Below are 25,924 nucleotides of genomic sequence, written 5' to 3'. Positions count from 1 at the left end.
TGTTAGTTAGGGTAGAGATGTCAATGAGTGTTGACTCTTGCTCCTGCTTGCAATCAACATATCAGTTTGTGGGGGGGTGGGGGAGGCAGGAGGCAAATTGTCGATGGGGATTTTTTTCATTTAAGAAGCTTGAGGTTCAATTTCAGAAGGCCACAAAAGTATTTGTTTGTGTGTTTGTTCCACAGAGCTAATAGTTTGCAGCATATTAGAAAAAAAAGATGTCGCTGAAGTGGTCAGTGAAGGTACGCCTTGTCACACTGATAAGGTTTTAAGGCATCTCATCAGCCACAGGTTGAACTATTTGATACAGAAATAAGGTTGTAAGGTATCGTTTTCCATTCAACTACCACCTTCACACATGGGTGGCACTGTGGGTTAAACCACAGAGCCTAGGACTTGCTGATCAGAAGGTCGGCGGTTCGAATCCCCATGACGGGGTGAGCTCCCGTTGCTCAGTCCCTGTTCCTGCCAACCTAGCAGTTTGAAAGCATGTCAGTTCAAGTAGATAAACAGGTACCGTTCTGGTGGGAAGGTAAACAGTGTTTCCGTGCACTGCTCTGGTTTCGCCAGAAGCGGCTTATTCATGCTGGCCACATGACCCGAAAGCTGTATGCCGGCTCCCTTGGCCAGTAAAGCGAGATGAGCGCCGCAACCCCAGAGTCCGCCATGACTGGACCTAATGGTCAGGGGCCCCTTTACCTTTACCTTACCACCTTCACAGAGAAGGTTCTGAAAGTTCTAAAAATGGACATCAGGTAGCAAGAATGAGAAAGAATTCTGCAAACTACTGTGTGCTGGAGTAGACAGCCATGTTGCTGGTGGGACCTTTCAACATGGTGGTTTATTATGGGCTGGATGCCATTTACGCTTTGAAGTTTAGTTTCCATTTTTGCAGCACCCACATGGCATAGTAATCATCAAGATGCCAACTTGTGCTTTTTCTTCTCTTAATTAACAGGTGGCTTCTGTTGCCGCAATCTATTTCTCTTTGCTCCTCCCATGGGCAAATTTGTGAAAAACCAGTAATAATACAGAATAAATGTTTAGGCCTGGTTAGGGCTCTGAGTTATACTGTGTGCTATTGTAAACAAAAATTGCCCTTTTCCCTTATGGGGTATCCAAGAACCCATATAGAGTCCTTACATAGGTTCCCTATTGGTAGGAGAAAATAACAGAGGCAAACCAGAGAATACTGAGAAGCAAAGCAGCTAGTAAGCTTGATCTCTATTGATGTGTTGCAACAGGGTTCTCACTCACCTGCAGGAAAGGAGGAGCACTCAGAACAATGGCGTGCAAGGCCTTATAAAGACTTTTGAAATTGCCACCCTGTAGATCCAGACCACCCCCAGAAACATCATACATACATCACAGAAGGGGTGTAACCTAAGACCACCCCTCAGATACATCATACCTACATCACAGAAAAGGCGGTCTTAAAACAGAAATTTGAATGTTGTTTATCTCCTGTCTGGCAGATTACTTGATTGGATTGCCTGGGTAGCCTGGCCAGTCTTTTGTAATGATAAATACTTAGTTCCTGGGCATGTCACAGGCTCACACCCTATTCATATCTTAAATGTGCCCTTAAGACAGGATTTGTGAGGAAAGAGACAATGGGGAGGTTTCCCACTTTGACCTTGCAGAGAAAACATTTGCTCAGTTTAGGAATCAAAATGGTTCCAGGTCGGTCTTCCTGTGCTGATCTATGTCCGTGCTTGGTTGGTACGCTTATGAACATTACCATATATCTAAGACCTCAGAATTCCTATCACAGTGCAAACACAGAAGTCTTCCTGTAAATTATGATGATTTATCCCTTCCAGTCTTCCCCAGCTGATGTTCAAAAGGGTTAAGGCGTTCACTGTCAAACCCAAGACCCTGAACTGTAGGCTGAGACCACACAGTAGCCAAATATAGCCCAAGAGAGCCTAGGCAACTGGTTTATAGCAAGGCAATTTCCCACATATTTGCACAGAGGTATAGAAGGTGTTATTGTTTAAGATTGCTTACGGTAGCAGCAAAATGAGAATTCCGATACCCAATAAGAAAGAGCAGGTCAATTAAGATTTTAGGAACATTTGGAGCTTCCTGCAGCCAATCAGAAGCCGCAATTTGGTTTCCGAATGTTGTGGAAGTTGAACGGACTTCTGGAATGGATTCTATTCGACTTCCAAGGTATGACTGTACTTCACCACCACTCTTTGACACCTACGAAGAGAATATGTTGGGAAGTTTGGTCTTCTATATATCTGAAAAGGGCTCCTCTATGTCCCATGCCTATCATCCAGCTTGGTTTGCACCAAGCACCTTGCATTTTGAACAAAGAAGCAAACTTAACAAAAGCTTTTTGCCAAGGATTAACTTTGTTTTCCATCTTTGTATATTTACCCCCTTCTAAAATATTTCTGATGCGTTTGCTTGGAAACTTCAAAGAGAGTTCTGAAGATCACGAGTCAGATATTGAGGTGAGATCACGTACAGCTGGGACCAAAAGTATTGTAGTTCATCTCTTTGTAGGGGTTTGTTTTGTACAATTGACATCTTTGGTCACATATAACGATCTACCTGTGGGGAATGTATAGTGCTATTTTTCTAGAAAAAAAGAGGTGCCTGAACTCACCATGAACACCTCCCTTGTTCTCTTAGAATGGCAATGGCGCCCACCTGAGAGGTGCTGGAACTGAGTTTCTGTGAGTTCTCCCTGGGAAAAAAAAAAGCCCTGGAAATGTAGATTTTGACTACTGGAGACAATATTTTAGAGAGAGGATGGCAAGAACCAAGGATTACACAAACACTCTTTAGGCACAATAGTTCGCACCTAACTGACACAGCCACTCTCCTGCAGATATGAATTCCCACCCATCCACAGCAGTTTTCTGCTCATTTTAAAACTGTTTCCCCACAGTTCTAAATAATTGTTTAAATGAAAGCAAATGTTTTCAGGGAGCCAAAGTCAATCCCATTGTATTGGATGAGTGGTTCATTTGTCCTGGTCTGGAATCACAGAAGGGGCCTCCTCATGGAAAAACCACATTCATATACATCAGGCATATCCAAAGACCGCCTTGGGTCGGTATAATCCTGCCCCTTTGGCAGTTTATTTCCTGGGGTAAAACTTCAACCCTCAACAATTTTGGGCTAAAATTGTAAAAAAAAGGTCAAGCTCAACAACTTGGGGGGGGGGCGGTTCATTTCCTGGTAAAATCCTGCAAAAAAGAGCTCAACAACTTCAGTCCTAAAAAAAGCTCAACATCCCCTCACACACATTCACTTCATCAAATCTGGCCCTCTTTGAAAAAAGTTTGGGCACCCCTGATATACATGTTTTCCTATCTATGGCTAGGTTTGGTTTTTTTTATTTTTTTTAAAAAAATAATTAATAAATTTTATTAGTATTTTCCACACAACAACAACACGAAAGATATCAAAAAATAACAATACACAACACACAAAAATCAACATTCGAAAACTAAAGAAAGCAACAACAACAAAAAGAACCATATCCATATCTCACCAGTTAATATTATAAACACTAAAACAACAACAAGAAGACATTGACTTCCACCAATCCCACATCACCTCCTTTATTTATCTCTCATTGTGTCTTCCTGTTTTCCTGTTTTCTTTATCATCTCTATCCTAACATCTAGATATAAATCCTTCTTTCATATCTTTTCACTTCACAAGGTTATTCCAGACTCAGCCAGATTTTTGCCCTTGAACCTTGACTTTTGAGGTATTCATTTAGGCACTCCCATTCTTTTTTTACTTCACTTTTTGGTTTTTGTCTTATTACATCTGTCAATTTGGCTAATTCTAAGCATTCTGAGAGCTTACATAGCCACTCTCCCCTAGTGGGCAACTGATTCCCTTTCCGGTATTGGAAAGTGTATAGCTAGTTTAGTTTGAGAAGCCATTTGCTTACCCCTCCACCTCTTTTTCAGGATCATTCTGAAACCGATCTTTGCCTTCTCGGTTGCTGTGAGTTTTGCACCGCGGCACTGAACCCTTTACCAACAGCAGAATACCTGGATGAGAGGCCAGAGAAAATGGAATGTGTGAGTATTGTTCTCATTTTCAAAACAAACAACAACAACTTCACTTCTGAAAGTGGAATACTTCCCAGAAAAAAAGAATGTGCCCTGGTGGTTTCCTTTGGAGCAGGAGGAGAAGCAGGTGTCAGTGGGAAGAGACCCAGTCAGCCTCCTCCCCTCCCCTCCCTTCTAACCCCAGCGGGGCTGAGATCAACCCCCACTGGGGTGGCCGTACCCAGCTGCCCTTTGTTTGCAGTTTCTCTGCCCTTTCTTTAGAAGCGAGCCCAGAGATCTCTGTTCTGTGAGCATCTGGGATGCAGGACATATTGTCTGATAATAGCCTTTCCAACTTGTGCTAACAAGTTCACAATTTAGCAGAGTAACATTCCCCCTTTTAAACTTGCAGCGGATGCATTTGCTCAGGCTCGCTAAAGCCTCTATAATAACTGTTCTAGTATGTGTGTGCGTCTTATGGAGCGAATGCAGGGGGAGGCAGGAAAAGCCCCCAAGAGGCACACAAGCTCCGCGCGGCTCTTGCGGGCTTTTCCCCAGGAGGGAGAAGGGACTGACGCGGCCAGTCAGTCCCTTCTCCCTCCTCGTTGAAAAGCCCACAGGAGCCGTGCGCTCCTTAAAGGGTGCGTGGCTTCTGTGGGCTTTTCTACGAGGTGGGGGAATTCCCCCACCTCCAGCAAAAGCACTGCTCTTTGGGGCTGGGGGGGATAATTCCCCCCCCCCCATGATTTCCCCCTCTAAAAACTAGGTGCGCCTTATGGAGCGAAAAATACGGTAATTGAACAACCAGAGCAGGCCATTTTGGCACCTGACGCAAACCACAAAATGGTGTCCTCTCTCCCTAACATGGAAGAAGGGGGAGTGAAGCTCTACATCAGGAACAAGGAGGGGAATAAAGATCTGAACTGAGATCTGCTGTCCCTGCAGATCCTGCCGCCTGAGGCAGCCACCTGGCCTTGCTTCATGGGTGGGCCGGCCCCGACAACAGCAATGTTCTTCTGCCCAGTCTTTTTTGAGCATTTGTTCTCATTTGTTTCCAGAGAGGTTCTGCAACAATGAGCACTCCTCCTGATTTAATTGTGTGGCGCCTGTATATTTCCCTGTTAATCATTTGTTGATCCCACACTTTTCAGTGCATCTCCCCATCACTTTTCTACCCACAAAAAAGGCCATTAAAGAACTTGTTCTGCTAAGGTGGCAGGGCACTTTAATCATGCGAATCTGAACTTTTGGTATGTGCTTGAATTTGTTCCTGCAAAATACGGGCAGCCCAGAGGTGACGCAAGAGAGCTAAACAAAGCTAGTAAAGGTAAAGGGATGCCTGATCATTAGGTCCAGTCGTGGCTGACTCTGGGGTTGCGGCACTCATCTTGCTTTATTGGCCAAGGGAGCCGACGTACAGCTTCCGGGTCATGTCGCCAGCATGACTAAGCTGCTTCTGGCGAACCAGAGCAGCGCACAGAAACGCCGTTTACCTTCCTGCTGTAGCGGTACCTATTTATCTACCGTACCTGCACTTTGACATGCTTTCAAACTGCTAGGTTCGCAGGAGCAGGGACCAAGCAACGGGAGCTCACCCCGTCGCGGAGATTCGAACCGCCGACCTTCTGATCGGCAAGCCCTAGGCTCTGTGGTTAAACCCACAGCGCCACCCACGTCCCTCCAAACAAAGCTAGGTAAAGGGACCCCTGACCATTAGGTCCAGTCGCGGACGACTCTGGGGTTGTGGCGCTCATCTCGCTTTATTGGCCGAGGGAGCCGGCGTACAGCTTCTGGGTCATTTGGCCAGCATGACTTAGCCACTTCTGGCCAACCAGAGCAGCACACGGAAATGCCGTTTACCTTCCTGCTGGAGCGGTACCTATTTATCTACTTCCACTTTGACGTGCTTTTGAACTGCTAGGTTGGCAGGAGCTGGGATCGAGCAACGGGAGCTCACCCCGTCGCAGGATTTGAACCGCCAACCTTCTGATCGGCAAGTCCTAGGTTCTGTGGTTTAACCCACAGCGCCACCTGCATCCCTCCAAACAAAGCTAAGAACTAGCAAATTTGGGATCTAGGATAAAATAGCCCGTAAATGAGAAAAACTTGATAGCGGCTTCCATTAAAGTGATTTTCAGATTACTGGGTTTTGTATAGCTTATGTGTTGCAGGACATACAAGGACATTTTCCAATGTGTAGTTCAGGAGCTCATAGAAAACAGCCCCGAAGGAAGTACAATCGACATCACTCCTCACCGACACCAATCAGAAGGCTCTTGGCTAGAGAACAAGACTAAGAGGACACTGATAAAAGAGTGAGTGATTTTGGAGATGACTTCTTCAGTTCTCAAACTACCCAGAGACTTCCCGCTTTATTTTCTGATTGCTAAATATGACAGGACTGTGAAAACGATCTTGAGAGGAGTTTGATCTGGCAGTCTACCATTCGGGTTGCCGTATTCCCAATAGTGAAAATCCAAACAAAGTTGTTGAGCTGTTGAACATCTCTTCCCCGCCCCCCAAAAATGTTTTAGGCCTTTCCTTTGTTTCTTTTTTAAAATAGCCCTACTAGTCATATGTCCGGGTTTTCCTGGACATTTTGCTGATTCAGCAAAAATGCACCCGGACGCCATTTTGCTGAGCGATTTCTGGACTTGTCTGTGAAAACCCGGACGTATGGCAGCCCCTATCTACAATGGAATAAGACTCACAACCGGAAAGCAACTTTCCAATGTAGAATTTATAGCCATTAAAAAAAAGAAAAGAATCCAGGACTTTTATTCACTCCCAAGAAGAATCCATCTTAAGTTGTCATTTTGAGCACTTCCAGCGTACGGAATAAATGCTTCAGCCTTGACCGACAAAAATAAGGGGCTCATAGTGTCTCCTGACATCTGTTCCCTTCCCAACATGTTTGCTATGGAGAAAAATCCAAAGTAGATAGATGCTAGTAATATATAGATTTCTCCTCATTTTTTTTTATTGTGCTACCCCTCCATCTTGGCTTTTTCAGCACATGGAACTGATTTCTAAATGTCATATAACCATAGAGTTGCAGAGTTAGAAGGGACATCTAGTCCAGGCATGGCCAAACATGGCCCTCCAGATGTTTTGGGACTACAGTTCCCATCATCCCTGATCACTGGTCTTGTTAGCTAGGGATGATGGGAGTTGTAGTCCCAAAACTGCTGGAGGGCCAAGTTTGGCCATGCCTGATCTAGTCCAACCCCCTATAATGAAGGAATCTCAACTAAAACATCCATGACAGATGGCCATCCAACCTCTGCTTAAAAACCTCCAAGGAAAGAGAGTCCACAGGGTCCCAAGGGAGACCGTTCCACTGTCAAACAGCTCTTACAGTCAGGAAGGTTTTCCTGATGTTTAGTCGGAATCTCCTTTCTTGTAACTTGAAGCCATTTGTTCGATTCCTATCCTCCAGAGCTTGTTTCCCTCTTCCATGTGACAGCCCTTAAGATATCAGAAGATGGCTATCATATCTCCTCTCAGTCTCCTCTTTTCCAGGCTAAACATACCCACTTCTTTCAAGTGCTTCTCCTAAGGCAGGGGTCCCCAAACTAAGGCTTGTGGGCCGGATAAGGCCCAAGGGACTCGTTTATCCAGCCCATGGCGACCCCCGCTGCCCACTGCCGCCGCCCGCTCTTGCGTGGCACATCCGGGTTGGAGAAGCACTGGAAATAGCTTGTGCGCATGCACAAGTGTTATTTGCGCATGCGCAAGCGTTATTTCCGGTGCACATCCGGGTTGGAGGAGGCCCGTGCAACCTATTTCCGGTGCTCCTCCGACCCAGAAGTGCGCCGGAAATAGTGTGTGGGCACGCGCTCCCCTGCCCTCCGGTCCGGTGCACGATCGGCACTGGAGACACCGGCCCGAGGCGCGGTAAGTTTGCTGACCCCATCCTAAGGCTTGGCACACGTTCCAGCTTGTCAACATCCTTCCTAAATTGTGGTGCCCAGAATTGGACACAGTACTCCACGTGTGGTCATAACAAGGCAGAACAGAGTGGTATTATCACTTTCCTTGAGCTAGACACTATACCTCTGTTGATGTTCACTGTGTGCATTGACAGCTGTGGGTCCTGAAGGCTGACAGCCTGAAAATGATCAACATGCAGCAGCAACTGTCCACAAGCAATGCAGTTTGCTTGCCCAGCCACCCCTCAAGCACGCTGCATGGAGGAGGGTGATGATGATGATGATGATGATGATAATTTATACCCTGCCCATCTGGCTGGGTTTCCCCGGCTACTCTGGGCAGCTTCCAACAGAATATTAAAATACAATAGTCTGTTAAACATTAAAAGCTTCCCTAAACAGGGCTACCTTCAGATGTCTTCTAAAAGTCTGGTACAGTGGTACCTCGGGTTAAGTACTTAATTCGTTCCGGAGGTCCGTTCTTAACCTGAAACTGTTCTTAACCTTTTTTTTTTCTTTTTCCTTTTTTGGTTATTTAAGTGAAAATTAATAAAAAGAATTAAAAAAAAGAAGAAGAAACTGTTCTTAACCTGAAGCACCACTTTAGCTAATGGGGCCTCCCGCTGCCGCCATGCCGCCAGAGCACAATTTCTGTTCTCATCCTGAAGCAAAGTTCTTAACCTGAAGCACTATTTCTGGGTTAGCGGAGTCTGTAACCTGAAGCGTATGTAACGTGAAGCATATGTAACATGAAGCGTATGTAACCTGAGGTACCACTGTATTTCCTTGACATCTGGTGGGAGGGCATTCCACAGGGTGGGCGCCACTACCGAGAAGGCCCTCTGCCTGGTTCCCTGTAACTTGGCTTCTCGCAATGAGGGAACCACCAGAAGGCCCTCGGCGCTGGACCTCCGTGTCCGGGCAGAACGATGGGGGTGGAGATGCTCCTTCAGGTATACTGGGCTGAGGCCATTTAGGGCTTTAAAGGTCAGCACCAATAAAACCCCAGTATCAAGCTCTCCTGCTCCAGTGCCTGAGTTTAGGGATCTGCACTTTCCTTATAGTTGAGAAAAGCAAAAGCAGATCAGGTTCCAGCTCGTGAACTCAAGTCTGCTTTGTTTTTCCCCCACACATTAATTTTATTTCAATCCATACCTTCTCCCGGCTGTTTTCCCTGCCTATCCACTGCACAATGTTCACGTGGACGTAGCGTGTAAAACCTTGGCTCTGTGCCTGGAATTCTTTGCGGTCTTAAGGGTTTTTACTTTCAGCATCTCTCTCTCCTAGGATTGAAGACAAAGGGGGCATTGATCAGTACAGGGACGTCTTTGAGCAATATATAAAGTTTGGGCCGTGTGAGTACAAGCCTCTCGTTGGTTGCAGAATCCGGGGAATCTAGTCTCCCCACCCCTGCCCTTCTGCCATTCCCTCCAGCTCCTGAGAGCCAGTGTGGTGTAGTGGTTAAGAGTGGTAGTCTCGTAATCTGGGGAACCGGGTATGCGTCTCCGCTCCTCCGCATGCAGCTGCTGGGTGACCTTGGGCTAGTCACACTTCCTTGAAGTCTCTCAGCCCCACTCACCCCACAGAGTGTTTGTTGTCGGGGAGGAAGGGAAAGGAGAATGTTAGCCGCTTTGAGACTCCTTAAAGGGAGTGAAAGGCGGGGTATCAAATCCAAACTCTTCTTCTTCTTCTCTTCTACCAAAGAGTTTCTCCCAAAATCCGTGAAACAAGTCCTGCTACATTCTCCCTACTGAAATTAACTCCCAAACTGAAACCTTAAAGAAGTGGGACAAATCAGACCCATCAGGGAAGGTTTAAGTGGGAACAGTGTGGGCTGCAGGTAGGTAGATACAGTGAGGGGGGGGAGGAAGTATTTGATCCCCTGCTAAATTTGCCCGTTTGCCCTCTGATGAAGAAATGACCAGTCCATCATTTTAATGGTAGGTTTAGTGTAGCTATGAGAGACAGAATAACAACAGGAAAAGCCCCCAGAAACCCAGAGATGGATGCGCATTATAATGAGTGAAAGAAGTATTTGACCCCCTGTCAACCAGCCATAAGTCAGGCTACCTGGCATATTCACTGTATGTTAGGAGCTGAGATTAGAGGCACCTGCTGTAAGGGAGAGAGGTCTTACCTGCAATCCCAGCTCGTTACAGTACCTGTACAAAAGACACCTGTCGACAGAAGCAATCAATCCAGCAGATTCCAAAGTAGCCACCATGACCAAGACCCAAAGAGGTGTCCAAGGATGTCAGGGACAAGATTGTAGACCTGCACAAGGCTGGACTGGGGTACAAGAGGTAGGTGGTTTTCCTGTTGTTATTCTGCCTCTCACAGCTACAATAAACCTACCATTAAATTTATGGACTGATCATTTCTTCGTCAGAGGGCAAACGGGCAAATTTAGCAGGGGATCAAATACTTTCCCCCCTCACTGTAGATAGATACATAGATAGATGGATGATAGGCAGACAGATACATACATACATACATACATACAGTAAGCGTTATATACTGAAATTCCAAATTGTTTGAACACTCTCCTCCTAAAACTGTTTCAGGTATGAAACTCAGATTCAAATTATCAGATTATCCACCCAAACCCAAAAAAGTCCGTAAGAAAGCTCCGGAGCCCAAGGAAATACTGACTTTAGATTTGGAGTTCAAAGCTGAACAGTTAAAGGTATGGAATAAAATAGATATACCGACAAGGTGGGGTGGGGTGGCCATAGGAAAGCATTGAGATGGGTTGGTATCCTGCCAAATATTACATACATAAATGTCGGTCGTTTCAAGTGGCTGTAAAAATGCATTGGGAGAACGTTTGGTTTCCCCGAAATTGCTTGAAAATGTGGCTGTTTGCTGTGTCTGTTCGCTGATTTTCCAAATGGCAGCCGGCATGCACTTTGATGGGGCGAATCCTACTGATGGCTGCCCCACCCCCCGCCGTTTCCAATGTCAAGTGTGCATGAATGAGTTTCCGAGACGATTGTGTGGGGCTGTACCTACCGTTCCCCCAGACCATGAGAAATCACAATCTTGCCTCCTTGCCCCTGTCCCTATGTCCCATGTTGTTGTTGTTTAGTCGTTTAGTCGTGTCCGACTCTTCGTGACCCCCTGGACCAGAGCACACCAGGCACTCCTGTCTTCCACTGCCTCCCGCAGTTTGGTCAAACTCATGCTGGTAGCTTTGAGAACACTGTCCAACCATCTCGTCCTCTGTCGTCCCCTTCTCCTTGTGCCCTCCATCTTTCTCAACATCAGGGTCTTTTCCAGGGAGTTTTCTCTTCTCATGAGGTGGCCAAAGTCTTGGAGCCTCAGCTTCACGATCTGTCCTTCCAGTGAGCACTCAGGACTGATTTCCTTCAGAATGGATAGGTTTGATCTTCTTGCAGTCCATGGGACTCTCAGCCCTTAGTATAACTTATCTCAAGACAACTACCTGAGGGAAAGCCCTTCTGGATTCCTGCCACCCTTTCCAATCCCTTTTCCTTTTGTGTTGTAGCTTTTCAGACTGTAAACCTGAGAGCAGGGTCTGCCTTATTCCAAATCTTTGTAAAAGGTAAAGGACCCCTGGACGGTTAAGTCCAGTCAAAGGTGACTATGGGGTTGTGGCGCTAATCCCGCCTTCAGGTTGAGGAAGCCGGCGTTTGTCCACAGACAGCTTTCCGGGTCATTTGGCCAGCATGACTAAACCGCTTCTGGCGCAACAGAACACCGTGACGGAAACTAGAGCGCATGGAAACACCGTTTACCTTCCTGCCACAGTGGAACCTATTTATCTACTTGTGCTGGTGTGCTTTTGAACTGTTAGGTTGGCAGAAGCTGGGATAGAGCAACAGGTTACTCCATTGCGGGGATTCGAACCGCTGACCTTCTGATCGGCAAGCCCAAGAGGCTCAGTGGTTTAGACCACAGCGCCACCCGTGTCCCTAGCGAGACTTAAGACTCAGCAGTCGGTTCGCTGAGGCTCCAGCTGCCTCCTCATTCCTCACAGCAGCCAACCATGATGCCTTGCAGATCACACACATACTTGGCCAGCAATGGCCAAGGTAGGCAGGCAAAGGAGATACCTTTTTTTCTTTCTTTCCCTGCCCTCTTGTGCTGGTCCCGAGGGTTAACCGTGCGGTGAGGTCCGAGTCCAGTCCGAGGTCAAGGGTGTGGTATGGAGGCTGTCCGTCAAAGCTGAAGCGGGGTCCAAGGCAGGGAGGTCAGGAACTCTGGCAGGAGAGCAGGACAGGGTGCAGGCAGGAACTGCCTACCACCAATGTTGCTCCTGCAACCTGGGACTGGGGCTGGCTGGCTTTTATCTGCCCCGAGGCATAGGGCGGCCCGACGTTGGCCCACAGGTGACTCGCCTCTCTTGGCCTGGAGGCGAGCACTCCTCCTGCGGGAACTTAGTTCCCTCCGCCTCTCTGCCCTGGGCCTCTGCAGCTCAGGAGAGGCTGGAGGGTTACTGGACCCAGAGGCAACCTCAGCTTCCCCTGACAGGGCTGAGAGCAGAGCACCTGCAGGCAATGGGTCCTCCATCACCTCCGGAGCCAGAGCAGACTCAGCTGGTGCCTGCACCTGAGGATCCAGCACAGGTGAGGACCCTTCAGGCTCAAGCCCCAGCCCCGGCTCAGCTGGTTCTGGAGGCGGGGACTCCTGTACAGGCTGGGATTCCTCAGGTTCAGCCTCCGAGTCCGAATCCCAGGCCATCACACCTCTCCCCCCTTCATTCACCCCCACATCCATATCTCCCTCCCTTCATCCATCCATTCACAACACACACCCAGCAGCAGCACCCCATCTTCTGAGCACCCTAATCCAACCAGCTACCCTTTTCTTCTCTACAACTGCCTACCTTTGGCTCTTCTTGTTAGGTAACAGAAGCAGGTAACTTACACGTTTTTGTTTGTTTGAACTTCAACTTGTCTATGCTCCGGTGGCCTCCGGGCTAGATTACTGCAATACATTGTCCACAAGGCTGCCCTTGAAGACTGTTCAGGAACTAGAGCTGGTGCAGAGAGCATACAAAATAATTTCCAGAATTATTTCCACTGGCTACCAATGAGTTTCCAGAATTGATAAAGAACCATGCTCTTATCTCTCTTATCTCTCTTTTCTCCCGCTTTCCCCTTAGATTTGCCATTCTACCAAGCCTGTGAAAAGATATTATTCTGATGGGAAGATATTCTATCTACTTTTCCCAGATGGAACCGGCCAAGTTTAATATCCGACAATAACAATCATAAAGCCAGATTAAGAATGGTTGACGCCTTTGGAGCTGTACAAAGTTGGCAGTAAGATGGGGTGGGGATGGGAAGATGTACAGCTCTTTATAGTACAAAAAAGGCATCCAGCAGGCTAAAGTACACTATGGCTCCTTCTGCATATTCCCAACACCCATGTGAGGTATCTTAGGCTGAGAGTTTACGACTGACCCAAGAGGGGAAGTGAGAAAACACAGTCAATTAAAATGTGAAACTGGATTCACGGCTCCCACCTGCTACAGGTGTGTGGGTGTCTACAACGTTCTGAAGATTTACCTGCAGAATTTTCTGTGTGCACCCACACAGAGATCATAATGAATGAGAAACTGTCTCAGGCATATCACAGAGGGTAGCCTTTTTGGATAATTTGAAAAAATATATTTAGTAACCAAATGAAACTTGGCAGGGTTTGAAATTTGAGCAACAGGAAGAAATGATAATAGATGAAATAGAGCAATATATATATATATTAGAAGAAATTTGTGACGTAATAGAGCAGGGGTTGGCAAACTAAGGTCCAGGGGCTGGATCCGGTCCAGTTGCCTTCTGGATCTGGCCTGTGGACGGTCCGGGAATTGCCGCGTGGATCGGCGTGGGTATTCTGTTTGTTCGGGCTGCGCCATTTCCTCCCCCCAGCGTCAATTCATTCCCCAACACATACACACCACCGCCTTCTCCTCCTTCCTCCCTCCTTCTGGCTTCTCCCCGCCCTGCCTAGAGGAGGAAGGGGGCTGGGTGAGCTGGATGAGCGCCATTTTAAGCAGCCCCTCTCTGGAGCCAGCCCTTTCGCGTCGCTCATCGTCCCTCTGCCGCTGCCATCGACAGCCCCTACCGCTCGCAAGGCACAGGTAAGCTGTGTCCTTTTATTTAAAATGCATCTGTGGGATCTTTGTGGGGCCTGCCTGGCATGCTGTGTCCCTTTTATTTTTATTTAAAATGCATCTGTTGGGATCTTTGTGGGGCCATTCCCGCCCCCAAAAAAATATAGTCCCCCCTCCAAGGTATGAGGGACAGTGGACCGGCCCCCGGCTGAAAATGTTTGCTGATCCCTGTAACAGTGGAATATGCATTTGGTGAAAATTGTGATATTTTTCAGTATATAAAAGGGATGGGTATAAAAACAGCATGGAAAAGATGGTGGGAAGTCAAAATTATAAGAGAAGTATATATAAAAATTGAAATTATCTGCTTAAAGTTATGAAAATCTAATTAAAATCTTTAATGTTTTAAAAAAGAGGGAGAGAATCCTTTCGGGAAGGAACAAAGTCTCTTAGTAAACCAAAAACATTTTGACATCTTGACTCAAGGGATCGCACTGAAAGGATCCAATCCTCTGAGACTCTGGGGGTGGAAAATGTGTTTACTAGTAAGTCCGTAGGTAATTTATATGTAACAAGCTTCGAGTGAAGAATATTAACAAAGCAAAAAATGTTTGCAAAATTAGAAAGGAACCGCCGATGTGAAAATACTCTTTTTTCCTTAGCTATTAATCAGTTACCCATCAGGTAATGTTGCTATCCTCATTAGCTATGTAAAAGAATTTCAGTTCACGTACATCGTTCTACAGGACAACCTATCATACGAAATGCAGGCCTGCTTTGCAAACCAGGGTTTTGCAGTATGCTACCACCGTAACGGGAAGATCTGGTAAGTGGAAAGGAAGCATTCAGACATTTTTCTATGAAATCGGGGGGAAAATAGGCCACAGGTAGTCAAACTAAGGCCTGGGGCCAGGATCCGGCCCAATCACCTTCTAAATCCGGCCCGCAGACGGTCCGGGAATCAGTGTGTTTTTACATGAGCAGAATATGTGCTTTTATTTAAAATGCATCTCTGGGTTACAGTGGTGCCCCGCAAGATGAATGCCTCACAAGACGAAAAACTCGCTAGACGAAAGGGTTTTCCGTCTTTTGAGGTGCTTCACAAGACGAATTTCCCTATGGGCTTGCTTTGCAAGACGAAAACGTATTGCGAGTTCTTGCGATTTTTTCCCTCCCCCTCCCTTTTTCTAAGCCGCTAAGAGCCGCTAATAGCGCTAATCCACTAAGCCGCTAATAGGGGTGCTTTGCAAGACGAAAAAACCGCAAGACGAAGAGACGTGCTGAATGAATTAATTTCGTCTTGCAAGGCACCACTGTATTTGTGGGGCCTGCCTGATGTTTTTACATGAGCAGAATGTGTGCTTTTATTTAAAAAGTATCTCTGGATTATTTGTGGGGCATAGAAATCCGTTCATTCCCCTCCCCACCAAAAAATATAGTCCGGCCCCCCACAAGGTCTGAGGGACAGTGGACCGGCCCCTGCTGAAAAAGTTTGCTGACCCCTGGTCTAGGCCGGGGCTTCCCAAAATTACTGTATTTTTCGCTCTATAAGACGCACCAGACCACAAGACGCACCTAGTTTTTGGAGGAGGAAAACAAGAAAAAATATTCTGAATCTCAGAATCCAGAACAGCAAGAGGGATTGCTGAGCAGTGAAAGCAGCAATCCCTCTTGGTGTTCTGGCTTCTGGGATAGCTGCACAGCCTGCGTTCGCTCCGTAAGACGCACACACATTTCCCCTTACTTTTTAGGAGGGAAAAAGTGAGTCTTAAAGAGCAAAAAATACGGTGTGTTTGGACTACAATTCCCACCATCCCTGACCACTGGTCCTGCTAGCTAGGGATGATGGGACTTGTAGTCCCAAAAAACAGCTAGTGACCCAATTTGGGAAACCCCGGTCTAGGTTTTTGTAGGATAACTTATTTAACTGTAATGGCCTAAGCTGGGAAAAGGCGTTCCTGGCTACTGTTGATCCCTTTGCTTGAAGAGGCAGCGCTTAGTCCAGAAAAACTGCCAATGTGGTCCTTCAGGTGGGATGCAGCCCTGTCCGGAACAGGTAGCACTTCCCTGTCCTGGACCCTGTTCTCTTATCACAGTACCTTCTTTTTCAGGATTAGTCTTCAGTTTGTTCATCTTAATCCATCACCAAGCTGCTTACAGGCAGCTTTGTTCAGGAGTTGTACAGCCTCCCCGGGATTTGTAGGTAGAAAACAGAGGATTAATGTCTGCATGCAGACATTTTTAAAATGTTAGGTGGGTTTCACCTATGCAGCCCCATCAGCGGAAGCCATGAAAAGGGACTATTATTCTTGCAATGGGACTTCTCCCCCCCCCCTTCCCTGCCCAAAATTGGCTTGGGTCTGTGCAGGCAGAGAACCCCCAAAGCACAGGGCTAGGAGAGGGGAGCGGTATTCCTTCCATCATGAAGGAGTGTCTCCACTCCCGTCGTTCAGCCCAGACACAAAGGTCCAGTGCCTAGGGCCTTCTGGTAGTTCCCTCCCTGTGAGAAGTGAAGTTACAGGGAACCAGGCAGAGAGCCTTCTCGGTGGTGGCACCCTTCCTGTAGAATGCCCTCCTGTCAGGTGTCAAGGAGATAAATAACTTTTAGAAGACATCTTTTAGAAGGCAGCCCTGTTTAGGGAAGTTTTTAATATTTAATGTTTTATTGTGTTTTTATATTTGCTGGAAGCCGCCCAGAGTAGCCAGTCAGATGGGTGGGGTATAAATATTTATTATTATTATTATTATTATTAAGTGCTTGCGCAGACAGAATGTTTGTAATAGCATGACACTGTATTCCACCCTGTGTACACTAGCAAAGTTGTGAGTCAGCAAGAAGTTTGTACAGTCATACCTCAAATGGAATCCGTTCCAGAAGTCCGTTCAACTTCCAAAACTTTCGGAAATCAAGGTGTGGACATACGGGTTCCAAAGAACGTTCGCAAACCGGAACACTCACTTCCAGGCTTGCGGCGTTCGGGAGTCAAAACGTTCAACTCACAAGGCTTCCAAGGTATGACTTGGAAATAAAATATATTGAGTGGATACATTGCGGCAGCTGATGCACAGTGAGAAACATACACTCTACCTCTTAATAAAGGTATATTGGAGAGAATAGGCTTGCCTTCTGTTCCGCTGCCTCTCACAGATAGCAAACCTTCCTTTTGGAGATTGATTAGGGACAGGGGAGAGGCGAATGCTTTAAAACTACACTTTCAACCAGCTCAAAGCCATTACGTCTCTCCTCCTTTGTCTCCTGCCAAAGGATTCAGTTCTTGCTATTTTCTGTCCAGCAATAAACAACGACCCCCAAAACTTTTAAGATCATAGGCCAGCTTACGTTCTCACAGAGAGGACTGCCTTTGGGAACGGGATAAGGAAGGGTTCAACAAACCCTCACGCCACGGGACTGTGTTCTAAGGTGGTTGTTGAGTTTCGCACTTGTTGTTCCTCCATCAGAAATCAAAGAGTTTATTCCAATGTCTTTTGTTTCGTTCCCTCCCCGCCCCCCAAAACAGGTTGAATCTAGACCTCTGCCTTGGCTCGTACTTTGACCGGAAGGGAGTTAGGAAGAAACACTGGAATTGGTGGAACAAGAGCAGCCACATCCACGCACCTCCTTTCCAACCCATCTACATTCAATTGAATGTTTACATCCAGGTTAAAATTGAAGCCCAGGACCAGATTTTCCTAACGTTTACTAATAATCACGACTGCCTTCAGCTGAATGTGGGTGCCAAGCTGAAAGTGAGTGCCTGTGGCATTCCCATTCACACGCCTGTGGCGGGGAATCTTAAGCTGTGCTCTCTCTGTTTGTCAGAAATGTTTGCCAACTTTTGCTGAACTTCAAATGTGGCTCGTGAACTGAAATCCAAAGAATTTTAGCAACGAGCCATTTTTGGAGTTTAGCAAAAGTTGGCTAAAAAGCGGCCCTCTTTAAGACTGTGCAAGTTCATAATTGGAGGTAGAACCCACCCCTTCCTTTTAACAAAAACCCAATACTTTTATATAGATACCAAAAAAAAAAAAAAACCCACAGAAGGGGGGGGGGAGGGAGAAATAGAGAAGATAAAATAAATAAAAATAGAAAATATGTTAAAGGGGGAAAATAGAAAAATACGATTCAGATTTATTTCTTTTAATGCTTCCCTAAGTAAAAGCTTTACATAAGAAAGTAAGAATTTTCTTACCATACATTCCTCTTCTTGGGAAAATCAGTAGGTATTGTAGATGTTTCAATACTACCCTCTAACCAGGAAAGGAGGCGAGGAAAGACACTGCTAGCTAAACAACTTCACTGAGAGTTAATCCAAAAGGTAGAATAAGGTGGATGGATAATTAAGCCTAACCTAACTCAAGGGTTTGTAGTGGGGATGACATAGGAGGGATAGAGACCCATGAATGTCATTTTGGGCTCCTTACAGGAAAGGTGGAATGGACATGAACGTGATACTGATAAATAAGGAATAATCAAAATATGAAGTCTCTCTCCGGCCTGCCTGCCTCTGTTTTTTTAACTGGGGGAAGGGAGCCAGGTGTGGACTCAAGAAAAAAAGCCCAAGCTAAATTAGTAAATTAGACACAAACTGGATATTCAGGCCTACAAACATTGAACATTACATGTAAGTCCCTAGTCCATTCTAGGCAGGGAAATGCATGTTGCAAGTAAAAATGGTGTGGACTGGGTTAAATCCTCTTTCCTTGTCATGAGCCAGAACCGGACTGAAGAAAAGAGGAGCTGCTCCTTTGTGCAGCTGTATCGCATGCTGCCTTTCCTTACCCAGAATGTCATGCTGGTTAAACATGCATGTCCCTCCTCCAACTCTGGGCTGAAGCTGGCACTGAAACCAGATCCAAAGCTTCTGAACTCTCTTGCACTGAACCGGACCTTGCATTTCTAGCAAAGGAGACCCGGGAAGCACCTTCAAACTTGCAACCTTTACTTAGAATTATGATGAAAGCTAACATGACAAAAGAATTCTGTATCTGGCCCTTTTACATCACATTCTGTACTTATGACTTTCATAAGCGAACAGAGGAATCTACATTAAGAATCCTCCTCCTCTTTTAGAATCGTACAAGGCTCTAAATCCAGGAGTGTTTCCAGCTCAAAATACAGCCATACCTCCACTTACGTTTCTCTCCGGTTATCTAAACTTTGGGATACGTAAGTGGCAAACCTGGAAGTATATTTCCGGGTTTTTGCCGTGCGCGCATACGCAAAGGGGTAGAGTGCTTCTGCGCATGCGTTCTACCGCCACGCTTGCATGCACAAAAGCAGTCTCTCCGGTTGCAAAAACCTCGGGATCCAGCCAGACCTCTGGAATGGATCCTGTCTGCAACTGGGAGTATCACTGTATAGTAGTGATCTGCCTAGAATCTCTATGTAAATGCAATCTTGGTTTTTTCAGTTTGTGGATCTTAAATTTGGATTTTTGTAGCCGAAAGATCCAGACATGCTGAAGTTTCTCCAGACACCTGCATCCTCGGGACAGCTAGTTGGCTCCGAGATTCTACTGATAAGAAGGCTCTTAGCCAGCATGCAGAATCTACTGAAAGAGCTGTGTCTCGTTCCACCTGAAGAAACCAAATACTTCTATTTCCTCGTGTCAGACATGTATGACCATGTACATCGCCGACAGAAAATGAGAATTCGATCTATACAAAGATGACTGCATACCTGTTATTTAGGGACAGCTGCTGAGCTACTTCCATGTTAAAACAAGTAAACTTGACTTCAGTCATTGTAAGTTTACCTTGTTGGCTGTAGTGTGTACCACGTTCTGTACAAAACACATCTGAGATTGTAAAAACATGTACAAGTTGCATAACCCGTTCTACTGCTTGGGTAATCGTACAATTTGGATTATATGGGTAGAAACAGTTATTTGCTGGCATGGGGAAACAGAGAGTTGCACATAGAACAGCGGTCCGGTGCCTTGTCAAAGGACTCTATTTCTGAAAAACACACCTACGTATAAGTATTTGAAATAAGTTGTAGTTTTCATAATAAACTTAGGGGTCACTTCCAGAAATCAAAGGGGTGCTATCAGCCCCAAAACTATTGATTTTTGCCAAAAGGGCAGCTTTCTTCCAAAGGTATACTGGGCAACTGTTATATGTTGTTACAGTTCCAACGCAATGACAAAAGAGCTAGCAAAACCCATTGCTGATTAGGATCATTTTATTCATATATTTTTTACATTTGTAACCCACCCTAATTAGGTTGAAGTCAGGTAATACAAAAATCAACATATTTAAAAATAGATTATATATAATCAAAATATTCCATGTTACAGGGATGGTGGACCTGTGGCCTTTCACATACAATGTTGGACTACAACTCCCATCTTCTCAAACAATTGGCTAGGACTGATGGGGTTGGAAGTATATCCGGAGGACCATAGATTCCCCACCCATGCTGAAAGAATATCAATCACTTTTTAAGGAACCAGAGAGAAAAGGGGGGACCAATTCATGAACCATGTTACAAACTATTTACAGACTTTTCCATGTCTTCTCTCTAGTTCCTGCCTTAGTAGAATTCAGTAATTACATGTAGGGCAATTTATATCATTTCTTTGTACATTTCATTACATTGCACTATATCCCCCCATGACTCCATCAGGACTATACATCTTAGTGTGAAAAGCCGGGACAGCCAACTTTCCAAGAAGTTCCAGCAGGAATGGACAAATATAGCATGGCAATGTCTGACAAGGTCTCAATTAATGAAAAAGAAAGAGGAATTCTGAAGATAATCAGCAGACCTTGATGTTTGTTGCAAAGGGGTGTAAGGCCGCTGATTGACTACAGCAGCTGCAGAACTCTATTAAGAGGGTTGGAGCCACTCAAACCTGGATTTTGAAGAACGATTTAGCAGGTATGTATGAAAATGCCATCCTCTACTGCAAGGTTCTCAGGCAGTGGCATTTAGGAGGTGATCATAAATCCAGGACGGGACAGATGCACACAGATCACACCTGCGAATTCTCCAAGTTCTGTTCACGTACTCAGCTAATTTAGCCAATTCCAATCGAGACTCTGCAAAAGAAAGCAGGACAACAATCAACTGTGCTCCCTTGTAAAAAGCAGGGAACAAGAGCAAGATGAGCAAGGGACACAAACTGATAACCGATGAGACTTCTCAGGTAGTCATTTAACATGGAGGCTGAATGAATGAACTTTATTATGGTCACAGACCAGGATAAAAAAACAACAACATATAAATAAAATAGCAGTTAGGATTTTTTTTTTTAACTGATAAATGTTGGAGCAAATAAGGACAAAGAAACAAGCATAGGATAAAACATCTGAATATAATACAAGATTGAACACGGATAATGGATGGATAAAAACTGATAATTAAAACAGATAAGTAAAAACAAATAACAACATGCAGTTAAAACAACTGTAAGAGCGTAAGAACTAAAAGACTCGCAGTTAAAACAACTATAAGAGGCTGCAGAGTAGAAGCCTCTGAAATAGAGGACACTCACAGAATTAGAAACTGATGTGCAAATGTGGTTAAAACAGACAATTAAAACAATGTACAACAATAAATTTAGAAACAATGTGCAACAATAAACTATCCCAGGGAGTTGACTCAGAGTCACCCATGGAACCGAGTTTGGGGATTTTTATGCCGGACTATTTTAAGTTGGGCGATGGTCTGCGCCTACAGATTTGTACACAGAATCTGGCCACCATCCAGGAGGCTGCATTCTGACTCCCTCCCATAACACTGACCCCTGGGGCTTGCGAAAGGAAATATAATTTCAGACATTTTGCAGCTTTGTGGAGGAGGGGGTTGCAAATTGGTTGGTTTGTGTTTTAATTAGAGGCCGTTCTTTACCGGAGAGTCAAAAGGTCAGTCCAGAAACCAACAGGACACGACCTGGCCTTTTGGTGACAACATGAAAAAAAGGAGTTGTCACCCTGAAGACAAACCATTAACATGAAAAATGTTAAGAGGGGATAATATAGGAAAACGCCTAATGGAAGTTTTGTGGCACTTTCAAGGGTAGTCTCCACCAGCAAAACCAGAAGGGCTGATAATAAAGGTGTATGATTGGGGTTTATCATGGGGTTATTGAAGTGTTTGACCCCAATTAACCCCATGCTCTAGGCTTGGGACTCATTAACAAACCCAGAGTATGCTATGAGTAAAACAAATTGCTCACCCTCCAGAGAGGTAGCTGTGCCTGTCTATGGAAGCAAACACAACTTAGATGCTTGGTCACCTTAAAGACCAACAGGTTTATTATGGGATACATACTAGTCATCATCAATGCATGCCCAAATAAACCTGCTAGTGTTTAAGGTATCTCTGTTGTGGCTGCTTACCCAAAACTGAAATTCAAGTGGTCATGTGTGCAGCTATGCCCCTTTCCAGAACTTGTAGCAAGGGAAGTGATGCCCAACTCACTCTCCCTAAAGGGGTAAATTTCAACACACTGGTTCCTACTAACACTTTCTTTGTGAGCAACTAATGCTGGACTGACACCCCAAGAATCTGCATCTTGCAGCTAAAGTAAAGATAAAGGGACCCCTGACCATTAGGTCCAGTCGTGACCGACTCTGGGGTTGCGGCACTCATCTCGCTTTATTGGCCGAGGGAGCCAGCGTACAGCTTCCGGGTCATGTGGCCAGCATGACTAAGCCACTTCTGGCAAACCAGAGCAGTGCACGGAAATACCGTTTGCCTTCCCGCAGGAGCGGTACCTATTTATCTACTTGCACTTTGATGTGCTTTCGAACTGCTAGGTTGGCAGGAGCAGGGACCAAGCAACGGGAGCTCACCCCGTTACGGGGATTCAAACCGCCGACCTTCTGATCGGCAAGTCCTAGGCTCTGTGGATTAACCCACAGCGCCACTCGCGTCCTAACATTAACTACTAATAGCTAAAAGTGCTCCACCCATGTTGTAGAAATGCAGTTTCTTATTAGATGAAAGAATTTGGGATTCCCGTTATCTAACACAGTAGCCAACAAGGGCAATACTATAAAAAAAGGTCACATTCAAATTCTCTTGAGGTACTTGGATTCAGACATTAACCCCTTGGCAACTGAGCTTGCCTGAACTAAAAGTTCCCCTCCTTAGCCATTTAGCCCTTCTCAGTTTAGAAAGTAATCTAAGGTATTTTATCAGTCTGATGAAAATCACCTGATAAATTTGTCGCCCTCTTGGAAAGCTATCCAAACCAAAACTGAACAGAGCCGTTAGTGAAATTCAGACGTGGAAGAAAATCGAGTGACACATACATTCCCTTATATAAATGGACACAGCGCAAAATATACTGAGACAGTTGTGGAGTTGGAGCATGAGTAATATGCTTGGAAAGACTTTGACTAACAGAGTGAAGGAAGGAATGCGTGGACGGGGAGTCATATCTGTTGAGTGCCCTCAAACACAGTGCTGAAATGTGGCTACAGGGAATAGGATGAGCAGTGGAAGATCTGTGTTTTTACCATTCCTGCCCTCCTGCTCCCATGATAGATCTCTCTGTTCTACCACACAGCCCACTCAACAGATGCCTCTCTTTTTCTTTTTTTTGCTGATTTTCACAAAGTGAAAAAGTTAACCTTTTGGGGCAAGCGCACTAAGCAAGCAACTTGAGAGTTCTGAGACTTTAAAGATTATTACCAAAATGCTGCAAGCAGGGAAAGGGAATTAACAGCCCCTCTTCTCTCCCAATCCTCAGCCGACAGGACTAAAACTGAAAAGTTATCTGAAATTTCAAGAGGATTCCGACCTCAACCCCAAATTTTACCACCCTCGCACAAAACTGAAAGAGCCACTTCAGCTCAGCTCAAGCTGTATTGAATAAAAGGCTACAGAAGAACTTGTCCCTATCTTCCAGGGGTAGAAGGAACAGCGGCATAGCGTGGGTTGTCAGCACCCGGGGCAAGGCAAGTAATTTGCGCCCCCTAACCCGGGGCAAGGCAAGTAATTTGCGCCCCTAACCCCTAACCTGCCGCCACTGCCAGCTTCTTCTTGCTGCTGCCTGGGCTGGGGTATTTACGGTAAGGTAGCCAGGGCGGTGGCGGCGGGTCCGTGTCAGGTGATCTGAGGCGAGTTGCCGCTGGCGCTGCCGCCCAAACGACGCCGCTTACCCGGAGGAGGGGAGAGAGGCGAAGAAAATGCAACATGGCCCAGCAGCTGCAGCAGCAGCGGCGGCGGCGGGTCTGTGAGGAGGGGCTGCCTGGCGCGCCTTCCGCGGCCCTGACGCGCGGCGAGCGCTGAGAGCCACTGCCTGCCGGACGCCTTCAGCCCAGACGCGCGCACAGCTCGTCGGTTCTGCGAGACATGGGGCTCTGCTACAGCCTGCACCTGAGGCTCTTCGGCGACTCCGGAGGCGGCGAGCGCCCCCCCCCGATGTTGCGCCCGGTGTGGCCGGCCCCCCCTGCACCCCCCACGCTACGCCACTGCTGCTCATTTTGCAAAAGGTTCTTCTTATTCAGAATCAATGCCACGTGGAGCCCTCTAGACTTACCATCATGCTGTTACTCTGGTCACGTTTTGCTTCTTGTATAATAGTGCTAAAATTGTCGAGGTAGCTTAGATTTTCTTCTATCAAATGTGCAAACGGTGGCCTGAAAAGGAAAATCAGGATTATCCCAACTGAGTAGACACAGTTTGGTAAATGCCACATTTTATGTAGCATGTTTTGACCAGGAGTAAGCCCTCTCACTTCCTGCCAACCTAGCAGTTCGCAAGCACTTCAAAGTGCAAGTAGATAAATAGGTACCGTTCCGGCGGGAAGGTAAACGGCGTTTCCGTGCGCTGCTCTGGTTTGCCAGAAATGGCTTAGTCATGCTGGCCACATGACCCGGAAGCTGTACGCCGGCTCCCTCAGCCAGTAAAGCGAGATGAGCACCGCAACCCCAGAGTCGGCCACGACTGGACCTAATGGTCACCCCTTTACCTTTAAGCCCTCTCGCTATTATTCAGCATCATAATTTCAAGTGGAAGTGGAGCGTAAGTGGCTAAAATTTAACCATGGCTGTAAAGAGCAAACAAATTGCTAATTTCCATTAGGCTTACACATTCCTAGATGTTTCCATAGAAGAAAGAGGTTGAAGCGCATTTCCTGGTGATGTCTGTGAGAGCAATGCAGGCACCGAGGATGCAATTGTGCCATCCAGGTTGGAACTAACAGGAGATTTAGCAGAACTCTGGGTCTACGAAAAGAGAAGAAAAAAGATTTCCCAGTTTTCAGATCCATAATTTTCAGATTCATCCAATTGTTGACTTTCAGCAAAGTATTCACATCCTAAGTGGTAACTGCAGTTACATATAATACGTAAGTAGTATGCCTATGGTATGCAAATCTACAGAAATAATACAGTGGTGCCCCGCAAGATGAACGCCTCACAAGACGGAAAACCCGCTAGACAAAAGGGTTTTCCGTTTTGGAGGCGCTTCGCAAAACGAATTTCCCTATGGGCTTGCTTCGCAAGACGAAATGTCTTGCGAGTTCCTGCGGGTTCCCCCCCCCTTTTTCCCCCTTTTCCTAAGCCGCTAAGCCGCTAATCAGCTGATAAGCCGCTTATCAGCTGATCCGCTAAAAGCCGCTAAACCGCTAATAGCGCTAATCCGCTAATCTGTCAATGGGCTTGCTTCGCAAGACGAAAAAACCGCTAGACGAAGAGACTCGCGGAACGGATTAATTTCGTCTTGCGAGGCACCACTGTAGCACAAATCCTAAACAGTTATAAATTTATAATCTCTGAGGCCCAAAGATATGAGGCACATAGGACAATACACTATGTAGTATAAAGGAAAGTGCAAATCTATCCATGGTTCCCCCCCATACATTGTAATGTCTGAAATTGCATTTTGTCTGTCTAGCTTGCGTACAATGCAGCTATGACATTTGAAA

The 25,924-nt window shown here is 45.9% G+C and overlaps 2 protein-coding genes and 1 long non-coding RNA gene across 5 annotated transcripts in view; 1 reads left to right on the top strand and 2 right to left on the bottom strand.

The window, feature by feature from the left end:
* Window positions 1-19,794, top strand: part of ERICH6B (glutamate rich 6B) — a 33,094-nt gene extending 13,300 nt beyond the window's left edge. For all 3 annotated transcript variants that reach the window (XM_079975226.1, XM_079975228.1, XM_079975227.1), the window contains 10 exons: window positions 186-242; window positions 2,434-2,465; window positions 3,945-4,058; window positions 6,186-6,343; window positions 9,248-9,315; window positions 10,525-10,646; window positions 13,089-13,177; window positions 14,713-14,865; window positions 17,558-17,786; window positions 19,481-19,794. In XM_079975226.1, coding sequence (XP_079831352.1) covers window positions 186-242; window positions 2,434-2,465; window positions 3,945-4,058; window positions 6,186-6,343; window positions 9,248-9,315; window positions 10,525-10,646; window positions 13,089-13,177; window positions 14,713-14,865; window positions 17,558-17,786; window positions 19,481-19,711 — 1,253 coding nt within the window. In that variant the 3' untranslated portion in view covers window positions 19,712-19,794. The remainder of the gene's footprint in view (window positions 1-185; window positions 243-2,433; window positions 2,466-3,944; window positions 4,059-6,185; window positions 6,344-9,247; window positions 9,316-10,524; window positions 10,647-13,088; window positions 13,178-14,712; window positions 14,866-17,557; window positions 17,787-19,480) is intronic.
* LOC307215841 lies at window positions 1,288-4,028 on the bottom strand. Its single transcript, XR_013838665.1, has 3 exons — window positions 3,926-4,028; window positions 2,621-2,701; window positions 1,288-2,208 (listed from the first exon to the last, which is right to left on the bottom strand). It is a non-coding gene; the product is annotated as an uncharacterized lncRNA (long non-coding RNA).
* A 411-nt stretch (window positions 19,795-20,205) lies between the features above and the next one.
* CHUK (component of inhibitor of nuclear factor kappa B kinase complex) overlaps window positions 20,206-25,924 on the bottom strand; it is a 32,985-nt gene continuing 27,266 nt past the window's right edge. The window contains exons 19-21 of the mRNA XM_079975181.1: window positions 25,087-25,223; window positions 24,536-24,635; window positions 20,206-21,083 (exon numbers count right to left, since the gene is read on the bottom strand). Of these exons, the coding sequence (XP_079831307.1) occupies window positions 21,057-21,083; window positions 24,536-24,635; window positions 25,087-25,223 (264 nt within the window). The 3' untranslated portion in view covers window positions 20,206-21,056. The remainder of the gene's footprint in view (window positions 21,084-24,535; window positions 24,636-25,086; window positions 25,224-25,924) is intronic.

This window comes from Podarcis cretensis, assembly GCF_951804945.1.
Source record: "Podarcis cretensis genome assembly, chromosome: 5".
Taxonomy (NCBI): domain Eukaryota; kingdom Metazoa; phylum Chordata; class Lepidosauria; order Squamata; family Lacertidae; genus Podarcis; species Podarcis cretensis.
This window is presented reverse-complemented; position numbering and strand designations above follow the sequence as displayed.